General features: G+C 44.6%; 1 protein-coding gene across 2 annotated transcripts in view; it reads right to left on the reverse strand.

Moving 5' to 3' along the window:
* The window catches only part of LOC119436708 (pancreatic lipase-related protein 2-like), a 32,824-nt gene extending 13,038 nt beyond the window's left edge, over nt 1–19,786 (reverse strand). Inside the window, exons 1-4 of one of the 2 annotated variants that reach the window (XM_049659775.1) lie at nt 19,634–19,786; nt 7,585–7,640; nt 4,318–4,409; nt 1,410–1,469 (exon numbers count right to left, since the gene is read on the reverse strand). In XM_049659775.1, the coding sequence (XP_049515732.1) occupies nt 1,410–1,469; nt 4,318–4,409; nt 7,585–7,609 (177 nt within the window). In that variant the 5' untranslated portion in view covers nt 7,610–7,640; nt 19,634–19,786. The remainder of the gene's footprint in view (nt 1–1,409; nt 1,470–4,317; nt 4,410–7,584; nt 7,641–19,633) is intronic. The other variant, XM_037703675.2, reaches the window with a different exon arrangement.
* Between the last annotated feature and the right edge of the window lie 4,035 nt (nt 19,787–23,821).

Genomic DNA, 23,821 nt, shown 5'->3' on the forward strand with positions numbered 1-23,821 from the left:
CTACGCGTGGGAGTAGTGCTCTTTATAGTGTGTTTGCCCTGCATCAGAGGGCATGGTTTGAGGCGCCTTGTTTACGAGAATGCGCTGCCAAATAATGGAAATTGCGAGACCACTGCTGTCCACATGCTTTATCTGATTCACCGACGGTCGGGGGGGTGCCGAACCAACGGCCTCCGGCAGGCGGAGAGCGCGCACCCAGAGCGCACCGTTCAGGCATGTGCTGGGAGCTGTACGCCATATTCGCCATACCAGTTTTTTTCGTTTGTTATTTAGCTGCAAGTATAAAAACAGAATCTAACCCTTGACCTAAATTACTCGATGAGGTGTCCATTACTTTTACGAGAAATCAAAATGCTTACCTAATCGAGTAATTAACACAATTACCCTAATTCACTTCTTAATTAATTACTTTGCGGTACATATTTCAATTTACGAATTGTAGCCGGTGAGTTCGCAAGGCCTATCCACCGGAACGAATTCTCAGGACTACATCAGTTTGGATATATTAATTTTCAGAGGAACCGACGAAATGCATTGGCGTTCCAGTTAATTTTGTGCTTCAATGCATAAAACAGCATTTTCTTTAAAAAAAAAGTAAGTGGAACAATAGTGGATTATTACCGCAAGATTGACGGCGCATATCTCGAAACCGGTGCCATTCTCAGTATTCATTCCAAGTCAATATGCCTTGTAAACTGACTAGCTGCAATTCGTAGATTGAAATATGTGCCGTAAAGTAATTAATAAACAGTTATGAAGCGTAATTATGTTAATTCTTCAATTAAGCACTTGGATCGCTCGTAGAAGTAATGGCCGCCTCATCCAGTAATTTAGCTCAAGGGTTAGAATTGTGCTATCTACCACAGGCAATTAAAAAAATGATGCAGCTAAAAAAAGGTACCCTATATATATATATATATATATATATATATATATATATATATATATATATATATATTATTACTACTACTAGCATCCGCGAAATACATTTTCTTTTTACCGGCCATGGTCTGATTGCAGTCGTGTGATCCTAACCTAACCTCTGAAAACTAAGGCAGCTAAAAACGCACACTTTCTAGCTGTTATACCAGCATAGCGATTCATTGTTCGTGCGTCTGAGTTTTGTTATCAGCCGGGAACTCAGCATTTTAGCGTAGGGTTGGGCAAGGAATAGCAAGAAGAAAAATAAAATATGAAGGGAGAAGGGAGGTAACACTTATTCACAAAGGGCTTGAAACTGTGTCGGTAGGTAAGCCACACAAGCACACACAGGGGGGCAACGAAAAAGCACACATGGGCGAGCACACACATGCACGCATACGTTACGACTTTTCGTGTATCTCGTTTCTTCGAGGCCTGAAAAGGAAAACGAAGCGCGAAATAAAGGGAGCAAGGAAGATTTGCCACACCGCTCGCAGCGTTCTCGTGGGCAGGAACGACAGGCGACGAATGGAGCGAAACGCTTTACCCTGAACAGAACAAAAAGACAAGACGACAACAGACAACACAAGTTACAGACAGGACAAAGACAGGCACAACATACAGGTGACGAGTGGGTTTACAATTGGGGTTATACACAGAGAACATCTCGTGCAGGGGGTTCGAGCACGAGGCAGCGTCCCGGGTTCGATGGGTGTGATATACGCTACAAAGGCTGGTATCGAAACCGTGGCCCGTCCGCGCGCGTTGACACAAGCCAGCACCACCAGGATTCGCGATTGTCCTACTGCGGGTGTCACGTGCATCGTGCGTGGCTACTGGGAATAAACAACTGGATTCCTTGGGCTAAGAAAGCAGCCGGAACAGGCGATAAAACCGCGCCATTATTGGTGACGTTAATTGAACAACACGAGCAGGCTTGTACGCAACCTGATGGTGCTCGACTTGCTGCCTATAATCGCTGAAGGATTTGCGTACTACGTCATCAGTGTTATTCATCTATAAGCTTGATAATATTTTTCGAACAATTACATCTGAGGAAGAATCGAATGCATGGCATGTGTGATTTTGATATCTGCTAAAGCTGATTGGGCCGGGCTGTATCCGATGCGGTCTGGCTAAATTCTTATATAAATTACGGTTGGTTTCTTTTAGTACATGCTAACGACAATGTGCGGATACTTGCGCTCAGAGTTCAATTAAATTATTATTACTGTATGCTGAAGTACGCAAGTTACTTACAGCCTTAAAAGAGCTGTTGGTGTGCGTCGAGATGTGATTCTTGTAGTGCTTCAATGTTCTGGAGGATGACGGCGATACTTCACCACTCTATAGACCGTTTCACTGTTTACAAACATAGGCCCTGCACGGCTTCCGGTTTTGCCCTCTGACGTAGCTGCTAAGTGTAACTGGCAAAGAAGCAACCATGCGTTAAAACATAGAACACGTGACCGGAAGTTTCTTGGGGGCGGCGCGCTCGCTGCTGTTATCGCGAGCATGGAACCGTCTATAGAACAGTGAAGGGCTAATGATGCAATAAGAGCCCTTGCTATACGGTTCATAGTCAGAACTGAACGTACGTTTAGTGCCCTGCATTGCCACGCGTTGAAAGATAGTCACTTTTGACAAGTGTTAAGCCGCTCATTCAGCTAATCAGAGTTGATTACAAATTTTGTCTAAGGTACACTAATGGTGCTCAACTCATTGGTTTAAATTACTTTGTGGTCGAGCGGCTTGCGGCGTGAGCGGAACAAAATGCGTTAAACGCATTACCATGCAAGATAATATACAGCTGTCTCGCTTCAATGTGGAGTATATGATTTCGTTTTGCGTGAAACGATTGCTTGCGCACTGCTTTCAAATGACATTGACAGAAAGCCTTAAATATTATCATACGAACTTGAAGGTTTGAGCGGGCTACTGCGGCGTGGGTTCTACGAGATCGAGGGCTTCGATAATAAAGTCGGTCGATGGTGCGGAATTGCACTTCTTCCAAATCAGCTGTTGTGAACTGATCTGGAAGGCAGGACAGCCTTTATTAGCGATGCCATAACCGGAAATGCAGGATAACGGCCTTCAACCTCAAGGTATCTCAAGTCTTATTTCACCTCGGGAAACATTATGAGGAGGAAAAAAGCGAGAGTTTGTTAGAGGACTTGGGGTACAGAAACTGGGAGCTTGGGTGTGCAAGCAAAAGCTGCAAGGAAACACGTGGTCCGTAGGGCCGCAAGCTCGGCCGCTTTGCTTGAAAGCGGCTGCCGCGCTGCAAAGGAAGTCGCATTCTGTCAATTTCGCATGTTTGTACAAAACACAGGCAGGTGGCATTCACTGAATTCAATATAACCTGCACGTAAGCAATACAGTGATCATGAAAAAAGGTACTTCCTCGTGGTACTTTCAGGATCGAAGCTAATTGTGTGTGTGTGGACAAAAATTAGCGGAGCCAGGACCTAAGTGCACGCAAGGGGTGTTCTCTACACCTATGACTATGTTATTATAAGAGCTACGTCTACATGTTTTGAAAATTTTTGCACTCTACGGAGTCTCTACTTATCAGCCCGGGCGGAATACAAAGTGTTTAAGATTATTAACTCAGTCGTAAACAAACAGTGAGAGAGCGAGAGAGACATGAAAAAAAAAAGATGTACTATGTTACATTTGATTTCGCAGCTGTGTGAGTATCAGTGTGACAGATAAGCGAAAATACAAATAGACAAGAGTAGGGAACCTATTTAAACATCCTGCAGCATGTGTGCCTGATGGGCCATTTGTACTGGAGCATACCTACGCTATAGCAGACGAGAGTTACGAGCATTAACCCGTTCAGTCTAGAACGATGTGAAGGCGTTCGGCTGCCGCGTGCAGCTAGTCAGACTAACAAATCTCTTATAATCCTGCTGCGACTACCTTTCTAGTGAAGGTGGAGAGTCACAGGATAGAATAAAGAATGCGTCAGCTAGGCTGGCGTATTTTTGTTAACTTCTGCCAAGTATGATCTGTGTATGGGTAGCTAATCCAATTGATGCGATCACCTTCAAATCGATTCGACTGTACGTTCCTTAACATCGTTAATAATAACAACTCTCCCGCACGCTGTTAACAGTTCAGAGCTCTATATGCCGCTGATTTCTTTCATTCAGCGTTATTTTCATGTTTAGGGGCAACGATTGAGCCGTCTTAGGCAGCAGAACGCAGCTTATCAAGCTGAGAAATGTTAACAAGGTGCCTATGCGTTGGTGATGAGATCTCTGAGCTCCGAGTTTTGTTGTGTTTTGTGTGCTACGCAGCGCTGGTAAACATGCGTCATTATAATGTGTTTTCCTTTCTGAACTTAATGTTGGTGCGGGCGGTGATGGCTGGGGCGTTTCGGAGCCGTACCAAGGCGCCAAGTCCAAACGACGACTCTTGCTGGGGTGCAGCATTCACCAGCAGCACGCCGGCGGAGAGAGAAGCCGCCAGGAGCACGAACGCTGTTTGTGGTGCAGGAGAATACGAGGAGTAGAAGAAAGGGAGACCGGTAGGCCACATTAACTTTTTTTTTAAATCGTCGGTGACGCTAATCGTGCGTGACAATTACCCACGATTAGCGAGCGAACTAAAAAAAATGAAATGAAAAGAAAAATAAAGCGTAACTACAAGAAACAGATCGGAGCCCACGAAATATGGAACCAATCACATGCTTTAAAGATGGGCACTATGCGCATCACCGATCGGTTAAACCACATCGACTTTTGCCATTACCTGAAATTCATTTTCCCTGATGCATTTTCAGTTAGAGGTACGTGTATGCGTAGGGTGCAGCTGGTATGGTATGGTATGGTAAAACTGGTAAACTGGTAAACTGGTAAACGCAATGGTAAAACGCAGCAGAAAGGCCGAGCCTCTCTGCTGCGTCGCGGGCCCGATGGACAGCCCATAGCTGGTGCAGCTGGTGCTCAGATTAATAATAATGTGACGCTGGAGTTGAAGTTACGAGGCGTGCCCTGGGGGAGGGGGGGGGGGCGCTTCAGAACACGTTCAAGACACGGGGAGACGCGCGGCGTATAGGCCCATGTTACATTCGCATGACGACGCATATTGTTTGTCTCGTGCCAACTGCACAGCGCGAGCTTTCATTCCTGGGCCACTTTGTGAAACGGAGTATGCAGCTCTGCTGTGACTGGGACCACACATACTCGAAATTAGTATTAAGGACTTGGCAAGCTCTACAGCATAATTTAAAAGCGGCATTGTCGCAGTAGCGAAAAATTATAATATCCGAACAGCACATGTCCGACATGTGTTCGTGTCGCGAGGTTATTAACTCTAAGCTGACGACCACCAAGCTTTTATTCAGGCTTATTAATTGATGTGATAATTCGTCGCCACCATTGGCCATTATTTCCATGTTTAGTTTTCTTTTTACGCTCGGCGTACGACGCCTAGCCTATAGAAAATGTAACTTGTTGGTGAATATCACCTTTATGGTAAAGTGGCGTGGAAAATTCACATTTTGCCATGTAGTTTTACTTTCGGCGACCACTATACCCAACGATGCACAGTGATGCCTAGCCTTACTCCATTTTAAATGAGGTGATATCGCTACTTGCGTTTACGAAACTTACAAGAAGGTATTTGAGCGTTACGGTTGAAAATCTCCGCCTACCTCGCTCACAATGGAACGGAGTCTATGCTGTAATGAGGCCTATCGCGGTTGCACAGGGTCTTGTTATGAAGGAGGAAAGAGAGCGATAAACAATGTATGCGCTGCCGGGTGCCATATAGAAGCGACATCCTCTTTTCTAGGATGTGCGCGCTTTTCTTAAGAAACGTTCATCGGCGGGAAGTCACCGTTCTGCCTCTTCATGATATCGATCCAAAATCATGCAAGCTTTACTGCTCGAGTCATCAGCCAATGCAGGAAGCGGAACGCATACAACAGATCGGACGGTTTATTTTCCGGTATTATGAAACAGACCGAACATAAGGCAGCCATCCAGCGCTTCAACGCAGCTTTCGTTTTCCAGTGCCTAATTTTCCGCTCTACCGGTATAAAACGCTGCAGGAAACCGCAGCATTAACGTTTTCGAGCATGCGAGGCTTCCCACTCGGATATTGCATTTGCTCAGGACTTTTGCTCGGGTTTTCGAAGGACGCTGTCTGTGTATAAAGTATTTTTAAATGTCTTATATATCACTAAAGGTAAGTCCTTGACGCTAATGAATCTTGCGCTCTGCTTGCTCTTAGACTGGCATCTAAAAAGCAAGAATGCGCATTTATATTGTTATTCAAAGTATATAAGCAGTTCGCTCGCAGAGGCGTTCTTAAAGCTTCGTAGTGTCACGAAAAATTTTAGTGCGACCAGCGGAGCGTGTGCTCGAAGCATAATTTAAGGTTCAGTGCTCACCGTCGGCCAGTCATCACCAGACGGACGCGAACGTTCAGTTTGCCCGCGAAATGCGAGGACGCTCACTCCACTGTGATAATTTTGCTCCTGTTTATCTATCTTCTTTGATCAGAAAGCGAGAAAACGAAAATGAAAGAAAACAAGCAAGCCTAATCGCAGTTGAGCGGGCATTTTCGCATCCGGCGGGCAAATCGGATGTGCGCGCTGTCTGGTGACCACTGGCCGACGGCGCGCACTGTATACCTTCAATTATGCTTCGAGCACACGCTCCGCTCTTCACACTTCTATATATTTTTTGCTGATGGCTCGTAGTTGGGTACTATTATTTGAGATAATTAAATGACATTGTAGTTACAGGTTTGTTTAGGTATGCAAAAAAAAAGAAAAAAAAAGAAAACGGCAATTCTGCTAACAACGCCTGACGTTCATTTTCGCACATTGTTGGGTAAAGTTATGCACTGTCGAGGGGGTGGCCAAGGGGGCTGGAAGGAACCTGCTCCCGGCTACTCCATTTTACGCGGGTGGGGACATGGAAGTGAACGGTAACTTGTCTGCATACGCCACGATCTAAATTGGCAAGATATGTCAAACCCTAAAGCGTAGCCACGTTTATGAAAAGCATTTTCGTTAGTCTGCAAATGTACGAATGTTTTATGTTTGTTTTTTCGCTTTCATTTCTGAGCATCTCCGTGATATTGAATCTGCAGGATATGATGGATTCTGAATGAGCGGGACAAAGATAATTGAAGATCTCTGGGAGGTGTCTTCGTCCTGCAGTGAAGTTAAACAGGTCGATGATGAAATAGTGACGCCATTTCTGGACACTCTGTTTGCGCGTTTTTCAGCATGAATGTGTGTTTAACAGATTGTTCGAGCCACATCACAACCGTCCGGTGTTGCGACAACGTCACTATGGTAAGTTCTTGTGTCGAGAACCGTCAAAATAACTGGGGAAATGGCGTGGTGACTTATGTCCCCCAAGAAATGTCACACTTGTTGAGCACGGCCATTTTACCACGTCAGGTGGCAATCAGTATAACAATACGGTATGCATGGCATTTACACCACGAATCCATTGCCGGTCTCGAGGCATGGAAGGCTCGAGACCAGATATTTCTCGTCACACATTAAAAATGTAGGCGCGTTTTACTACTTCGTATCTTGTGTCTTGGTTCTTGTCACATAGTTCGGACCGGGGGGGGGGGGGGGTTGAAGGTGAAGGTGAAGGTGTACTCGAAATAAGGTGAAGGTGTACTCACCGTAAGATTGACAGCGTATCGTCATGGTTCCACTTCTTAGGTGAAGGCAAAGTAGCCTGTGAGAAGCAAAAGAAAGCCTGAGAACTTTTCAAACACGCATGAATTTCATTTGCGATCAAGAAGGCTTAAATCGAGGCTTTGCAGTAAGAGGAATCGATTGACTCATTTTCAGGCAACCAGCATCGAACTAGACCTGTGCCGCTAAAACGGTTTACAGCACTTAGTTTGCGGAGCTCAAAAGAGATGGCGCTACCTGCTCCGACGCCACACGGCGCCTTCAGAGTGCAACCGAATGCCTGAATCGCCGCACAGGTGAGTGGGCTTAGTCACGCTATAACTATGGACTGTATAGGATAACATATTTCACATATGAAGCAATGTGTGGCGTAGTACAACTGAAAAAGTATCCTCTGACACTATGTAGTATCAGCGTACCCTGCAATACCAATAAATGGGAACGCGAGTTTGCGTGTTGTGCGGACAGTGCCTTTAGTAAATAAATGGTTGTCTGTCATAAATGAATGCGTATTTTTATAAATTAGGTCACTAAGCTTTGAAAAAGAGATGTTCAGCTCAGATATGAAAGCGGTATGAATAGTTACGAGCGTTAGTGAGCTATGGACGACTGAGCGTCCTTTAGCCCACATTTGATGCCACCGCATTCTCGTGCTTATTTAACGAAGATTTCGCGTCCGCTAAAGCGTATTTTATTAACAGGTGGAGACGATTAGTCAGGGATAGATAACGAAATATACTTAAGCGACTGCAGTTCAATTGAAGCGAAAAACAACAAGGCAGCTCAGGGGCAAATTTCTCATTATATCGTTTTGTTTATCCGTATGACTGATTCGGTGACCGATAAGCTAATCTAACAATATCGTAGCTAAATGGGCAGACATTCATGTATATATAGCTCTGACTGCTCCAGCAGCTTATGCATCTTCGCGGATTGTCAGTCTCTTGCATGTTCAGAACAATGGTTGTCAGAGGCCGTGAACACAACAGAGAGACATTTTTAATTGCCCGGAAAGCAATAACATCGACCGACTGCTCGCACTTGACCCCCGTCACGAGGAATTACACAGTACTGACGTGGTAATAGCTGTCTGCTATTGCGCAAAAATAGACAGAAAAAAGAACTGCGGGCCATATAGGGTATCGCTTCATCGGAGGAGGCACATGCGCCAACTTGAATTATTCGCTCACCGCCATTAGACTAAAGTAAGGCCGTGTGTAAATTATCACCTTCACCCAACGTTCTGTTTGCGCTTTCGGTAGAAACCGCTGCATTAAAAAAATTATGGAGTTTTACGTGCCAAAACCACGATCTGATTATGAGGCACGCCGTAGTGGGGACTCCGGAAATTTCGACCACCTAGGGTTCTTTAACGTGCACCTAAATCTAAGTACACGGGTGTTTTCGCCCCCATCGAGATGCGGCTGCCATGGCCGGGATTCGATACCGCGACCTCGTGCTCAGCAGCCCAACACCATAGCCACTGAGAAACCACGGCGGGTAGCAACCGTTGCATCACTGGCAAATTCGCACGTGAAGAGAAAACAGCGCTTTTCTGCATTTACTCAGCACGTCGTGCACTATCGAGAAGGGGAAGCCAGAAGCCGCTCGCGGCGCGCCCATGTGTTCATATATGACAGCGCCCATGAAACGGCGCTGCAAACGATCTGTGGAGCTCGAAACAGGATCGTTGCACGGGAGGGCTGAGAAAAGACAACGCGCGTGTTCTGGCATTCTGACAGAAAGCTTGAAGGGCATAGCCAAGAACGTAATAGCGAGGAGCACGTCTAACAAGTGATTTGCATGCCGAGAAGCAGAAATGAAGAACCTCAAGATTTGTATTCAAGGCAGCAAGCAAAGCGCTGCTCGTGGACACTAGAAAAGAACTGTGTACGCTCCGAGGTGAAAGCAGCTGACTACTCATGGGGCATCGTCCCGTTTAACAAACGTGCATCATTGGAAAGCAGCTAAAGGTTTAAGGTTAATATGAAATTAATGCAGGATTGTGGCCTAAAAGCTTATTAACTTGCGCTCTGTGTAGCTTGACCTATTTAAGAACGGGAAAGAAAGAAAGAGCGAAAGAAAGGAAGAAAGAGAGTGCAAAAAACGAAGCTCTAGCTCGGGGGATCCTATCTAAATAACATTGGAATGAAGAAATTGTTTTTATCTTCAAGCACTACATCCAATTTCATGAGGTTTATAGCATTTAAAAGGAAAAGCTAATATCAAGTGCACCGTTTGAAGTGGGATTTTGCTTTAGGCCGTCAGTTGTTTAATAAAAATGGTTGAAAATCGCAAAATGTAAAAAAAAAAACACTATCACGTTTAGAACTCTATAGCTGAACAATGAAAACGATATAAAAATTCCGTAAACTGCATTTAGTATTACATCTAAAGCGGACAAAATTTATGTATTATACACCGCTCTGAAATGTGCAACTAATTGATGAGTAGGACTTCAGCAAAACCCTCATAAACATTACAAGAGTTTCACGCAAGCTGTAAATAATTACACAAAATTTATTCGCTTTAGATGATCTAACAGATTACGGAGTTGTAAATTTCATGCTTTTATTTTTTTAATCTTACAAATTTTCGTAAGAAATTCAGGTCCTATAAATCAAAATTGTGCTTGCTACAGTCACCAGATTACGTTTCTCTCTGAAATGCAACAAATTTTATTAAAATCGGTTCGGGGGCTATTTCATAAAACCATTTCTGTCATAGTTTTGAACGCGTTTGAATAAACAGCATCAGAGTTCGGCACGAGCTAAAGCTTGCTCTTCGCGGAAGCTTTAGCTCGTGCCGAACTCTGATGCCGTTTATGCAAACGCATTCAAAACGCAGGCTAAAGCTTCCGCGAAGAGCAAGCTTTAGCTCGGGACCAACTCATCTCTCGAGCTCGGGCCGAAGCTCCGCGGGCTCGGGCGCATGTGGGATGTACTCGGTCGGAATCGCCGGTAACGCCGGGAACCCAGCGGTTTTTCTAATGAGTAGAGGTGTCCCCCAACTTGGTGCTCGGCTACTTGTGTGTGTGTGTTTTTTTTTCATCTACGAAAGGGGTCCTAACTGAACGCTACCTGGAAATTACAGTTATAAGGAGCATCACATATGTTCGCACTGTTTGAGTACTCCCGTAATTCCGGAAGCACCGCACGGCCCTCCTCTTATAAGCACAAAAGAGGCTTTCTCCCATACCCTCCTCTCCCCCCCCCCCCCTGCACATGCACACATAATCCTCTTTCCTTTTCACGCGTTAGCATTAGGAGTGCCAAAGTGGAAAAATAGTGTGTGTGAAATGTGGAAAGCCGGTCACGTGGGGTATATAGACCAACTGCTCGGGACCACCGTCAGTTGCATTCCGCTCCTCGAAGAGACATGACGTGTGTCGAGTGGGCTCCTGAACAACACTTTGCAATGTGACGAATGCGGTTTAAATCGTGGACCCGGAACCGCAATGAGGTGCGACGCAATGCCTAACGCATTTCTCTAGAACTTGCCGCGAAATCCCCACTGACTTTTTTTCGTCCACTTTCTTCTTCCTGCATGGCTTGAAAGGATTGTGATGGTGTTTAATTTCCACTTCTTGCGAAACAAAATTGTATTGCTCGCTCAAGATTAGCGATAGTATTATACGTAAGTTTCGAGCTTAACTGCCTGTCTCACCTGTGACTATGGCTGGTGTAAATAGAAATCGAGTGGGCGGTGGCATGCGAAATGCGGTTTACACAGAGCAAGTGATACGCAACAACACACTTGCCAAGCTTAAAACGTGAATCAGTGGTCAGATCTTGGGTAAAGACCACACGTAAGTAAGGTTATTAGTTCACTGGAGAAAGAAAACAAGTTTGCTGACACGCATGCTTTGCGGGATGGTTCCAAGGCTAGGCAACGAAGGAGCCTTGGGTGTCAGCTATAAACGTGACCAAGTGGCTCTTTCTATCTATCCACCTGCACCATCGTCATCATCAATTGAATTCTCAGAAGTCTTTTCTTGCGGACATAATGGGGGAGCAGATGTGTCTCGTGATCAGAGACATTTGAGACTCTAATTTCATGGGCGCCGTGACGTAGTCGATGCATGAGACGGAGCACGTTGGTTTCTGTATGTTTTAAATTGGGCTCATGTTCCACTTGTTCTTGAAGGGATTGTGGATGAATTTTTCGTTATCCCTTGAATCGCGTTCAGTCTGAAAATACAGCACCATTCAGACGCTCACATTTATTATTGCGTTAGTATTGTTAGGGTACTTCCCGCATTTGCAGTGACTATCCATCTATCTATCTATCTATCTATCTATCTATCTATCTATCTATCTATCTATCTATCTATCTATCTATCTATCTATCTATCTATCTATCTATCTATCTATCTATCTATCTATCTATCTATCTATCTATCTATCTATCTATCTATCTATCTATCTATCTATCTATCTATCTATCTATCTATCTATCTATTCTATCTATCTATCTATCTATCTATCTATCTATCTATCTATCTATCTATCTATCTATTGCTGAGGTAACAGGGTTCGAAATCAATGATGAATGAATTCTGGTTTTTACGTGCCAGAACAGCGATTTGATTATGAGACACGCCGTAGCTGGGGACTCTGTATTAATTTTGACCACCAGGGAATCTTTAACGTACCCCTAATGCGCGGTACACGGGAGTTTTGGCATTTCGCTCCCATCGAAATGCGGCTGCCACGGCCGGGATTTGATACCGCGACCTCGTGCTTAGCAGCGCAACACCATATCCCCTATAAGCCACCGCGGCGGGGGTTCGAAACCAGCCATCGGACCAACTTGGGTAACTTAGTATGTGGAAATATGTACTATCGACCAAAAAAAGTTTACGGACCACGGGATCTCAGAGAACGCTAAATATCCGAGCAGCCTTTAAAAGTAGTCAGTAAGTAAAAACCGTACATCACAATGTTGTTCGCATATACCAGTGGAGGCTGGAAATGGTAATACCAGGCTGTGTTTTGAGGCTGCGGAGATATTCAGTTTTTTTGTCAGATCCCTTGGTCCGTAAACTTTCTCGGTCGACAGTACACGCGTGCCGGTCTTCAACGAACCTCTTTCACGCCGACATATGGGTCACTGTAGATGCGATACTGGGTAGGTGCCGCTGTTTAACGAAACTCTTTGACGCCGACTTGGAGCACCGGGTATATGGGCCACTCGGTCTGCGTTGGTATTCAGCGAACCTCTTTGATCCCAACTTTGGTCACTGTGTATGTGCTAGTAGGTGTTTGCCGCTCTTCAGTGAATGCCTTTGGCGCCTGGGTAACTAATTATATGCCACTGGGAATTGTGCCGCTCTGCAAATGCGAAAAAGATCCCTTACATTTCTCCGATGCCGAAGCGCGGAATCGAACCCACGTCGCAAGGCTTCCTCGAGGAGAGCCAACCGACGCATTTGTAGGCTGCGCCACGAATGCACAGGGCACGTGCCGCTCTTCAATGAACCTCCCGCCAACTTGGTTCACGGCGCATGTGCCACTGAGTGTGCGACCAAGCGCGGGAGCGATTCTCGGCGTTCGCACGCCTCATGCATGTCGAAGGCCACGCGCGGGCTTCGCGGTGGCGGCGCTAGTTGGCGCCGAGGGTTCTTAGAGAAGCGCGGGAAAAGGAGCCCTGCTGCCGTACGCATATAGAACTCATTTCGACGGTGGCAATACCTTGCGCCGCTATAGTTTTTCAATGCTAAACACATTACCATCGACAGTCATCGTGAGATGAATTCTGCCGCAATTTTTTTTAATAGAGACATAAGTGACCGTTCCTTTAAAAAAAACGAACTTGGTCCCATCACAACGACAAATTAACATTTAGCTAGACATCATGCAGAGGGTGTTACTTTAGACAATACCGCTTTTTTTTTATACGAAAGCTATGGCCAGGAGACTCTATAGTCGTCTTCGCATACGAGCTCTATATACGGCGAGGCGGAAATACTTTGCCGTGGCTGAAGTTACTCTGAAAAGACTAATTAACAATTTTTTTAAATTACACTTTTTTAGTATTAACTTAAGCTTAGGTAGTTGTTTGTAGGGAAAACTTGTAGGGCGTCCCAATTTATGGCGAAGTGTATCGTATCAGTAGGTGCTGCGACGGGCCGAGCCGTTCGGTTTCCAACTTCCTCGCGCTTGTGGTCACGGTGCGTATCGGTCTGACATGATAGCGGGGCCGCCTTTTCTGCCCTCCCACGGCGCTCGGTTTCGACATCGCCTGGATTTACCGCTGAAATTCGATTATAAATATCGCCAATTAGGTGTGATTTTCACGATTTTCAAAAAATGAGGGTGAATTAAAATGTGACTGCCTTCAAGTTCGCCATTTAAACAAATGCCTCTAAGGCACTAATAAAAAAGTAAATTTTTGTTATTGTTTTCCGCCTCGCCGTAGAGCTCGTATGCGAAGACATGCGTCTCACGGTCATAGCTTCTTTATAAAAAATCATGTACTGTATGAAAAAAAAGGGGATAGAGAAAAATGCTATAGAAATTCTGAGAATTGTCTTCTAATGCGCAAGCATTCCTTGGCTTGGCTGCTACTTCGGTCTTGCTTAGTTATTTAGCTAGCTTATGCATGTCTACCCATGGCTACCAACCATCTACTATTATACTATTATAAAGATTACATGTGTTAACTTGACCAATTATGCATTTATTTTGCGGTTATATCGTATCAACTGGGCAAACAACCGTTTTTTTTTTGCCAGACTACGACTTTTTTTATTTTCCTTTTTTTTCTTGTTATGACCTTGACGCGGCGACGGCGACGTAAGCAGTTTTTGTTTTCCTTTTTTCCCCCTAACGATACCAATAATCTACTATTACATTATTATAACGATTACATGCGCTAACCTGTTTATTTTCCTTTTTTGTTACGACCTTGACGCGGCGATAGTGACCTAACCAGCCTTTCCTTCTTTTTTTCTCGCGCTACCAATCATCTACCATTACATTATTATAACGATTACGTGGGTTAACTTGACTAATTATGCATTTTGCACATATAAAGCGTCACGGGACGCACATATCTTGATGGGGTAGTCGCCAAAGAATGGTTACGCGTTAAAACTGAGAGAGAGAATAACACGAAGAAAAAGACAATAGAATGAAGATAATTTCTTTGCGATGTTACGTAATTTAGTCAAAAACATAAATAAAATAAACTAGTGTTTTCTGCTCTTTAGCAGCAATTATGGGGGGTCGTTTTCAGTGTCCTGTTATTGCGCAGGCCATCTATAAAAGAAAGCTGAGACGCCCATGCACTCAACTTTTGGAGCATCCGGTGACGCACAAAACATCGTCCCCACAATTATCTAGGGTACCTTTCCACAAAGAGTTTCGTGCTATTCTCGGGACGCCGATTCCCCACACCCTTTCATTACGTAAAGCTGCATCGAGCGCAAGCCGCTGCTGACGTCACGTGGACACATGGGTACATCCTTGAACGCATACCAATTACGTTGCAAAGTCGCCTGTTATAAGGGAGCTCAGATAAGGAGAAAACAAACAACGAGCGTTGTTTACACACTTGCAATATATTTACTTGTACCCCGTCATTTGTGGTATAGCGGCATCAGTGTACGACAAAAAGCAAGGGTTTGTTTGAATGCTCGCGACTTTCCTATTGCAGGATATTCGGCGGCGTTCGAAGCACGTGCTACATAAGTGTTCGCAACTTCTAAACCACGCGCTCTTATAGTCGCACATTTGTAAAGTTAAACTACTAAACGAATTCCCCAAATATGTCATCTTCGCGATATGCGCTTTCGAGGTATTCGAACGGCAACGTTGGGATGCTTGCATCGAATCGTGAATGCTACTTATTTCGCATGCACCTTTACGTTCGCGATCGAACTACTTGTTCCAGGAATCTTTTATGCATTTGTGTTGCTGTACTTATGCAGCATTCTGCGTATATGTAAAGTAAACTGTCACGCAATTAGAAAGGAAAAAAAAATGATTGCACCTATAGTCACGAAAAGTATATACCGGGTGTTTCAGCGAGCACTTTCAAAATGTTTGGAAGGTTTTCTGTTTTCTGTGGGAGATAGCACAATTATAGTTCCTGAGCTGGTCTACTCGAAGACGGGGGCATTACTTGCACAAAAAATTGAAATGCATAATCAACTAATTAACAAACATTGACAAATTAAGTTTTTAACTAATTACCTTATGGCCCATATTGCAATTTACAAATTCTAGCCATGGTGTTCGCAAAGCGGATCCACTTGGAACGATTTCTCAGGATGACACCAGTTTCGAGGTATTAGTTCCCGAACTTTGCGGAGGAATGCATTGCGTTCCAGTTACTTTCGTGCTTCAATGCATAAAACGTCGTTTTGTTAAGAGAGTAACTAATAGCAGAAAGTAACTAATATATATATATATATATATATATATATATATACAGGGGTAAGACAGGGGTAATTGGATATATATCCATACATATAGGTGGGACTGGCTAACGCTCCCAGGTTTAGTTATATATAGTTCCAGTTAACTTTGTGCTTCAGTGCAAAAAGCGACGTTTTGTTAAGAACCTAACTGGAACGCCAATGCATTTCTCCGCAAAGTTCGAGAATTAATATCTCGAAACTGGTGTGATATAGAGTATTCATTCCAAGTGGATCCGACGCGCGAACTCCACAGCTACAATTTGTAAATTGCAATATTGGCCATCAGGTAATTAGTTAAAATTTTAATTTGTGAATTTCTGTTAATTAGTCGATCATGCATTTCAATTTTTGGTGCAAGTAATGTCCGCCTCTTCGAATAGATCAGCGCATGAACTAGAATTGTGCTATCTCCCACACGAGACCTTTAAGAATTTTTGAAAGTGTTCGCGGAAACACTATATATATATATATATATATATATATATATATATATATATATATATATATATATATATATATATAACTAAACCTGGGAGCGTTAGCCAGCCCCACGACTCACGGCCTTCTTCTTCTTTTGGGGTTTTACGTGCCAAAACCAGTTCTGATTATGAGGCACGCCATAGTGGAAGGCTCTGGATTAATTTTGACCACCTGGGGTTCTTTAACGTGCACTACAACGCAAGCACACGACTCACGGCCTTGACAGGGGATGTCGAACATCCTTATATATATATATGGAACGTGTACTCGTGACGCCTGCGGCAGAAAGGATGTGCCCCATCCGCATCCAAGGTTTGTGAGTGGTGGCGCTGGCTAACATTCCCAGGGCTAGTTAGAAATCAAACCATTACCCCAGAAAGGGGATGGAGAAACGGCGCCACGGTAGCACAATAGTAAGAGCATCGCACGCGTAATGCGAAGTCGTGGGATCGTTCCCCACCTGCAGCCAGTTGTTTTTTCATCCATTTCCATTAATTTAACATTTCTTTAATTCAATTAGCAAGTACAAATGATTTCCCCTATGGCGCGCGCTTGTCCAAAATTTAAGTATCGGTTTTAAGCATTCCCCTCAATGTTGCCCAGAACCAAAGTACAGCGAAACACCATCAGAATTGGAGGACGCTTAAGCTTCGCCTTTCAGAGTGAAACGCGATAGCATTCAAGGATCCCTGGCTACTTATCAGGCTTTTTTCTCGTATATTCAAATTAAAATCCGACGCTATCACGCCTGTAGGTTGTGGTTAAAGGCCCAACCGCATGCACGCGATATTCCAGCGACAAGCGACGCGACAGGCACACTCTGTCGCGCTGTCGTGTCGCGGCGTGGAGCAACCACATGAACGCCACATCGCGAAAAAGAGTAGCGACGGATTTACATTGTTGTGCGAATAAATGTTATCGTGCGCGCGTAAAGAAATCTCAATTTTATTCAAAAAATATATAACAGGGACAAAAATTGGAGAACGCTTAAGCTTCGCCTTTAAGAGTGGAACTCGATAGCGTTATTGCACCCGTTCGCATCACATCTTTCTTTATGAGTAGGCTTCACTGCAACACACACCGTAGGAAAGCCAGCTTACAAAGCCCAGGCTTACACCGTGATCCCCTTAAAGTCGGCTTCACTTTTAAACACAAATGCATTGCTGGGAAGACATTTTTACAGGAGCAATTTAAGCCATCTTATATCAAAATGTGAACACCCTAGGATGTTTTAATTGAAATTATTTTATGAATTGTTTGCTGTTGCCCCGAGGCGCGCGCTTGTCCAAAATTTAGAAAGGATCGGTTTTCAGCATTCCCCTCAATGTTGCCTAGAACCAAAGTACAGCGAAACACAATCAGAATTGGAGGACGCTTAAGCTTCGTCTTTCAGAGTGAAACGCGATAGCAAAACCTGTCGCTCGTCGCCGTCGCTTGTCGCTGTCGCTCGAAAATCGCGTGCATGCGGTTGCGCCTTAAGTCGTACTTTACAATTTTTTTGACGGATTTTACTTTGAGAAATTCAAGTTTTTTTTCACTAACGCCTTGCGCCACGTGGAGGGCCTGTGTGGTCGGGGTGGTTCGGGATGATGTGGTTCAGCATTATTATTTCCGCCAGACGCCGATGCTTAACGCCGACGCCGAAGCCGATGCCGACGCCGGATTTTCTGCGACACGGGGCCCTTAAAGCTTTTGTGTTGAAAGTACTATTTGAAGCATCTTTGTGATTTTTATGAAAACTTTGTTTATCCCCAGCTTTATTGTTACCAGTTCGGGCAAGTCTTATGTTCAAATAATTTACCAAAATATTTTGGTATACTACAATCGCCGCAATGTGGGAGAAAAATAGTCCCAGAGTTGCATGAATTATATTTTGGTCAATGTTTTCAGCTGTGAATTCCGCATTGAAGCTCTTCACCTAAGAACTTGAAAGCTTGTGTATTTTATAAAAGGATGCCTCAGAATTCATTTTGTAGAGTTTTGTCGGAGCAACTTTTGTTTTAGGCGAGAAAATGTTTTTTGAAGCTTGGTCCCTACTCCATACGGCAGCGTTGACTAGCAGTACATCTTCACCGCAATGCACGTCTCGGGCTGGCGGGAAATTTTACGTGCTGACGACGTTTTCATAAGTAGGGCGTTGCGTATAGGCTTGAGATCGCCGCGCCTACGCTTATTTAGTCACTTCACTCTCCTGTGTGGATAAATAAGAAGTCACTCATGCAGAATTTGAAAGGTCATCGTTTTATAAGCAAACAAGGGAAATACTTGCGAGAGCTAAAAGCTATCAGGAACTCCCCCATGTGTCGTCGTCGTGAGGCACCTTCTGCAAGCCCGCCTTGCAAAGCTCACGCGTAATTTTTTTGCTCCTGAATTGTGCAGGCTCCCTGGCTGCATAATTTCGTCGAACTTGGCCGCTCAAGTTCGTGTATTTGTGAAGCAAGATAGCACATCACTCGGCCTTCGCAAGTAAGCCAGGGGCCGCAGTACTCCCCGAAGCACAAACTTCGCTCTCTACCCGAGGTTCGAGTGGCAGAGAGCGAAGTTTCTTCAATGGGGGCTCCGGCCCGCTACGCTGCACACTTATATGAGCTGCGGCTCGCGCAGGTGTCTTAGCTCGGTGATGTCAAAGAGAGCGTAGTGCATGTATCCCATTCCCACTGAGGCGCGACGGTGATGTCTCTTAATCCTTCCGCCTTCGTGTATGGTAGTTGTACCACCCCGCATAATCAGGAAGAAAAGAAAAGAAGAGGAAGACGCAATTAGCAAGGCTTGGAGGTTGTATGTGCGGAACACCGCAGTTACGACTACTTAGTTATGTGCTCAAAAGACTGAGCGACGGTTCTCTGCAGCGTATTCTATCATCATTTTTTTGTTGTTGAAAAACCCAGAAAAGAGACGGGCCGAAGTGCAACGTAACTCCGGGCTGCGCTATGCGGCGCGGGAAATACCACTCGAACGTGAGCTTCTTTTTCGTCTCTCCTTCATTCTACTTTACTGACGCACATCAAGCGCATTAATGTCGATACAGAAGCAAATCAGATTAATGCGTAATCTGTGGATAAAAACGCGAAATGGGGTGTTGTGGGCAGAAGTGTATATAAAGAGAGCGTGAGAAAGGAGCCACTTACCTACGGAGACGATGTGGTCCCCGCGGTGATGAAGACCGAGTGTCCGGCTATACTGACAGATACGCGCACTTTGATTCCCCTACTCCGTGCTCTCGGCGATCGCTCTTTGACTTTGCCTTTTCTCTCTCCCCGTGTCTTACGGCGCGGAGTCTGTCGCCCTCGCTCTGATACTTTCTGACTTTTTTTTTTGTTCTCTCCCTTCCGACTCGAAGGGCAGCCTGCCGAAGCTAAGGCCAGATTACTTCATACCGGCTTCGTTTCCTCCTATCTGCGAGCGGTTGAGGAAAGATTAGAATGCGGCAGCTTTCTCAAAGCTGGCGAGGATGTGCGTGCACTGGGCGCTCCTGGGAGGGGCATACCGCACTCTCTCACAACGCCGTGCGCCCCCCGAGGCCAGATCTAAGATGGCCCCAACGAGTGACGCCGATCGATCGAGAGAGCGAGGAAAAAACAAAAACAAAAAAAGAAAACAGAGCGAATAACACCTCGGCAGTCGTGTGCTTCAGGGACGATTACGTGTACCGCTAGATGGTTAGAGATACTGGTATGCTTATTCTCTTGACACTGCTTCGTAGTTGGCAAGCGCTAACCAACGGGGCCTGTAGTCCTTGAATTTTACCTTAGGCGCTCTAGTTTCTTCTATCCAACGTTACGGCTTTCGTTTGTATTATCGGTATTTAAAGTTTTTGTTTTGCTCTAAATGCGCACTGAGCTACCAATATTTGCCAAGTGCCATGGACACGTGCTGTGCGAAGAACATGGATTATTTTTCTGTCTCTTTTCGTTGTTTTCGATTATTCAGGTGCGCGTGAAAAGTAGAAATGCTTTCATTAGGTGAACATCGGTCGATCTGAAAGATATTTGTTGCTCTTAGAGAGAAAGAATAGTAAATTACTTGTGACTGTCGGGGGGCGATTTGCGATCATGGCCCTAAATAATTTTATAAAAATTGATAATATTGCGGTATCAGAAAAGAATAGGCTAATCACCAAGTTTGCACCTTTGTATAAATTTCGCGCCGTAAACAGATGCCACAGTTCTGCCTACTACATCTCATGGAATGTTCAGGACGGACAATATCGACGTACTATTATTTCGAAAGGCAGGCGAAAAATACATTGGTGTAAAAGAGAGAGGAAGTGGACAGCACAAACGGCGGCTTTCTTGTTGCTCTTTTGTGCTGCCTTTGTGTCCATTTGTTTTGCGTTGTCCAGTTAGTCGTGAATCTCTACCGACCAACTTGCTCAGCTTTCTGTCAACATCTTCATTTACATAATATGTAAGGCCACTGCTTCGGTTACGTCAATCTTTGAAAAGTCACATTCCCTAACTAGGGGCGTTTTGTAGAATAGTATGTGATATATCCATCTTGTCAGCTTTAGATACTCTTCCTCATATTTCTGTAAAACCGGAGCTTGATTTGGAAACCTGATGTACGTATACCTTTAATTAAAATATTTCGAAATTTTGTCAATATGTCCGAAAAACATTTGAGGTATAAGCGAAACAATTAGCTCCCATAACGTAACATAAATTAGCTCCCATGACGGCCGACGTCCGACGCTCGCCGCATGAACGGGCGCCTAAGAGCTGCGCTCTAAAAGTTCTGGAAATATTCGAAAGGTAGTAGAACAAGTCCGGAACCAGTCGCTGCTCTAAATGGCGAGGCGTGGGACATAATATACCAAGAAGCGTCAGTGGAGCGCGAGACGCAACCCCCCTTTGACCACAGTATACCTGCACGTTATTCGCCAATAATACCAGGAGTATCAGCAAAGGCTATGCGCAATGCAGTAAATACGGTGGAGCTAAAAAGGTTATTTCTTTTTAGGCGACGCTGTATTCGCGTCCGTGTACATCAAGAATTGTGAGAACCATTCTTCAGTAAACTCATTAGCTAACTAAATTTTCCAAAGTATCTTTTTAGTCTGCTTGAGCACGTATTGCAATACCAGAATTGAAGCAGCTGAGAGCGGTGCTCGAGGCATGTTCACTTAGTTTTGAGATTTTCGCCCCCAAAATCCAACATGATAGGCACGTTTGTCCCGCAGCATGCAAAGTATGTTTTCCGGGATAATAAGTGGAACGCCAATGCGCGCTTCGCCTCAAGTGTGTGGACAGATGTCTCAAAACTGTTGCTAATCTTGAATTACCGACTAAGTGAGCAGGCCGTGAGCATTGAATGACTATAATTCCGCAGTTGCGGCATCTTTCTTAAATGACTATTTGGAAAGGTAATAATTGTTTAATTAATTATTGAGATGATTTCTGATGTCCGCTGGTGCGAATATTGTGCTACTGCGAAAATAGTCAAATAGTCAAGTAGTGCGTTTGTCGTTGCAGCAATATTTAGAAATTAAAATTTCCGCTCGAGAGTTTTTAATAACTATACTCACTAAAGTACAAGGATTTGATGTAGTAGTTCGCCCGGCGCAACACAGACAAATTTTCGCGCGTACCACTTTTAGCCCCTAGCTTGAATTGCTACGCTGCTCGGCATAAGTTTGCGAACCGCGTTACATTCGAGACGCCGCAGCATTACGTGTTCAACAGCGTCACCATTAATCGGCACCTTTCCTTAAATGATGGTTACTTGTTTCTCCCCGTCTCTCGCGCATTTGACGGGGTTTGTTACGGGCATGGCGCAAGTGCGTCGCTGACGGAAAAATTGACGTTGTTGCTTCTGGCGGTGCTAGTCGGTTACTTTGAATGTCAAACTTAACCAGACCTTATGACGCCCAAGCTCACGAGGAAGTTAAGGTTGCTTGAAGAGGCTGCCGAAAGACACGCGCAAGGGAACATTCGTTAGGACTGCAGCGATTAATAAGAAGCGTTTACCAGCGCTCGTATAAAAACAAACGTTAACGAGGCGATGTCGCCGTAGGTCCAAAATGAAGAGAGAAAATATATAAGGCCGTGTTGGACGTGCAGCGTCTACTAATAGTTCGGAAAAAGGCTGTCGGATTTTCCACACTGGTCAGCCAATTTATAACGATCGTCTAACTAGCAATTTCAAGGATATCTACTTTTTGCGCGCAATTTCTGCAATTAATTAAGAAGTGACTATGTAGTAGCAAACTTGAAACTTGTACTAAACCTGTAAGCGGTTGTCGATCAATTTAGTTAGATCGCCGGAGGAGTAATTTTCGAGCTTTATGGTGGCGCTATTTTGGCTCACACGTGTGCAACATAACTGTGTTTGAGGAGAATTTGGGTGCTACAGAACTAGCTATCTAAATAAGTCTTCATTTTCGCGTTATAGAACTGCAGCGAAATTACAGCAAGAAAGAAAGAGAGAGAGAGAGCCAGAGAAGAAAGGTAGAGAAGTTAACCACAGGCGAGTTTCCGGTTTGCTACCCTACACAGGGATGGGGGGATATAGGGGTTGGATAGAGGGCAATGAGAGAGATAAAAATCAAACAAAAAGAAAACAGGAACAAGTTACAGAAAAGGCGTTCCAATCACAGGCGTTCACACAGGCCGGTCGATCTCAGAAGCGCAGCAGCGCTTGCACACGGCCTTCTGATGCGATGTTAAGTCGCGTCCATGTTGCAAAATTCCCTCTTCCGACAGAGGCTGGTCGTCCAACTGGTTCATATGATGTGTTGCGTTGAGCGGCTGGAATGGTCACGGTTTCGTTGGAAGGCAGAAGGCCAATGAACAGGATTCACAAATAATGTTGACAAATAGCCATCAGCTTTCATAGCTTGGTCTAAAGCAAACACTGTGGCCAAGAAACGCCCATTAGAACATCCAGAAATCAGCAATTCTACCGGTCAGGTGATTTATTTGGTCACTGCAGCGGCACGAGTGTCGAGCAAGTAATCTATCGCCTTGAAGACTTTGTGCCATTGCATTGCTTGCATGACCACCAACCTGATTTGAAAATAATACTATTTTGTTACATTCCACCGGGGCAACTTCTACAGCGAATAGCTGTTAACGCCGCACTGTTTCGCCAAAGCGGTCCTGCCGTGTCTCAACAATCGCCATGTATGATGATATGTAGAAGCTTGGTCAACAAAAGGCATCGCAAGCGGTATCGAGCCTGCCGCTTGTTCCTCTAAAGATTGACAAAATTGCTCTGCAACCAAATGTGCTGCGTTATATATATGTATGCTTCTTGTTCACCGTGGTAAGTAATAAAAATCAGGCAAAGAACAAATTATGCCGATCCAACGCAGGTCT

Source organism: Dermacentor silvarum, chromosome 1 (assembly GCF_013339745.2).
Source record: "Dermacentor silvarum isolate Dsil-2018 chromosome 1, BIME_Dsil_1.4, whole genome shotgun sequence".
Lineage (NCBI taxonomy): Eukaryota > Metazoa > Arthropoda > Arachnida > Ixodida > Ixodidae > Dermacentor > Dermacentor silvarum.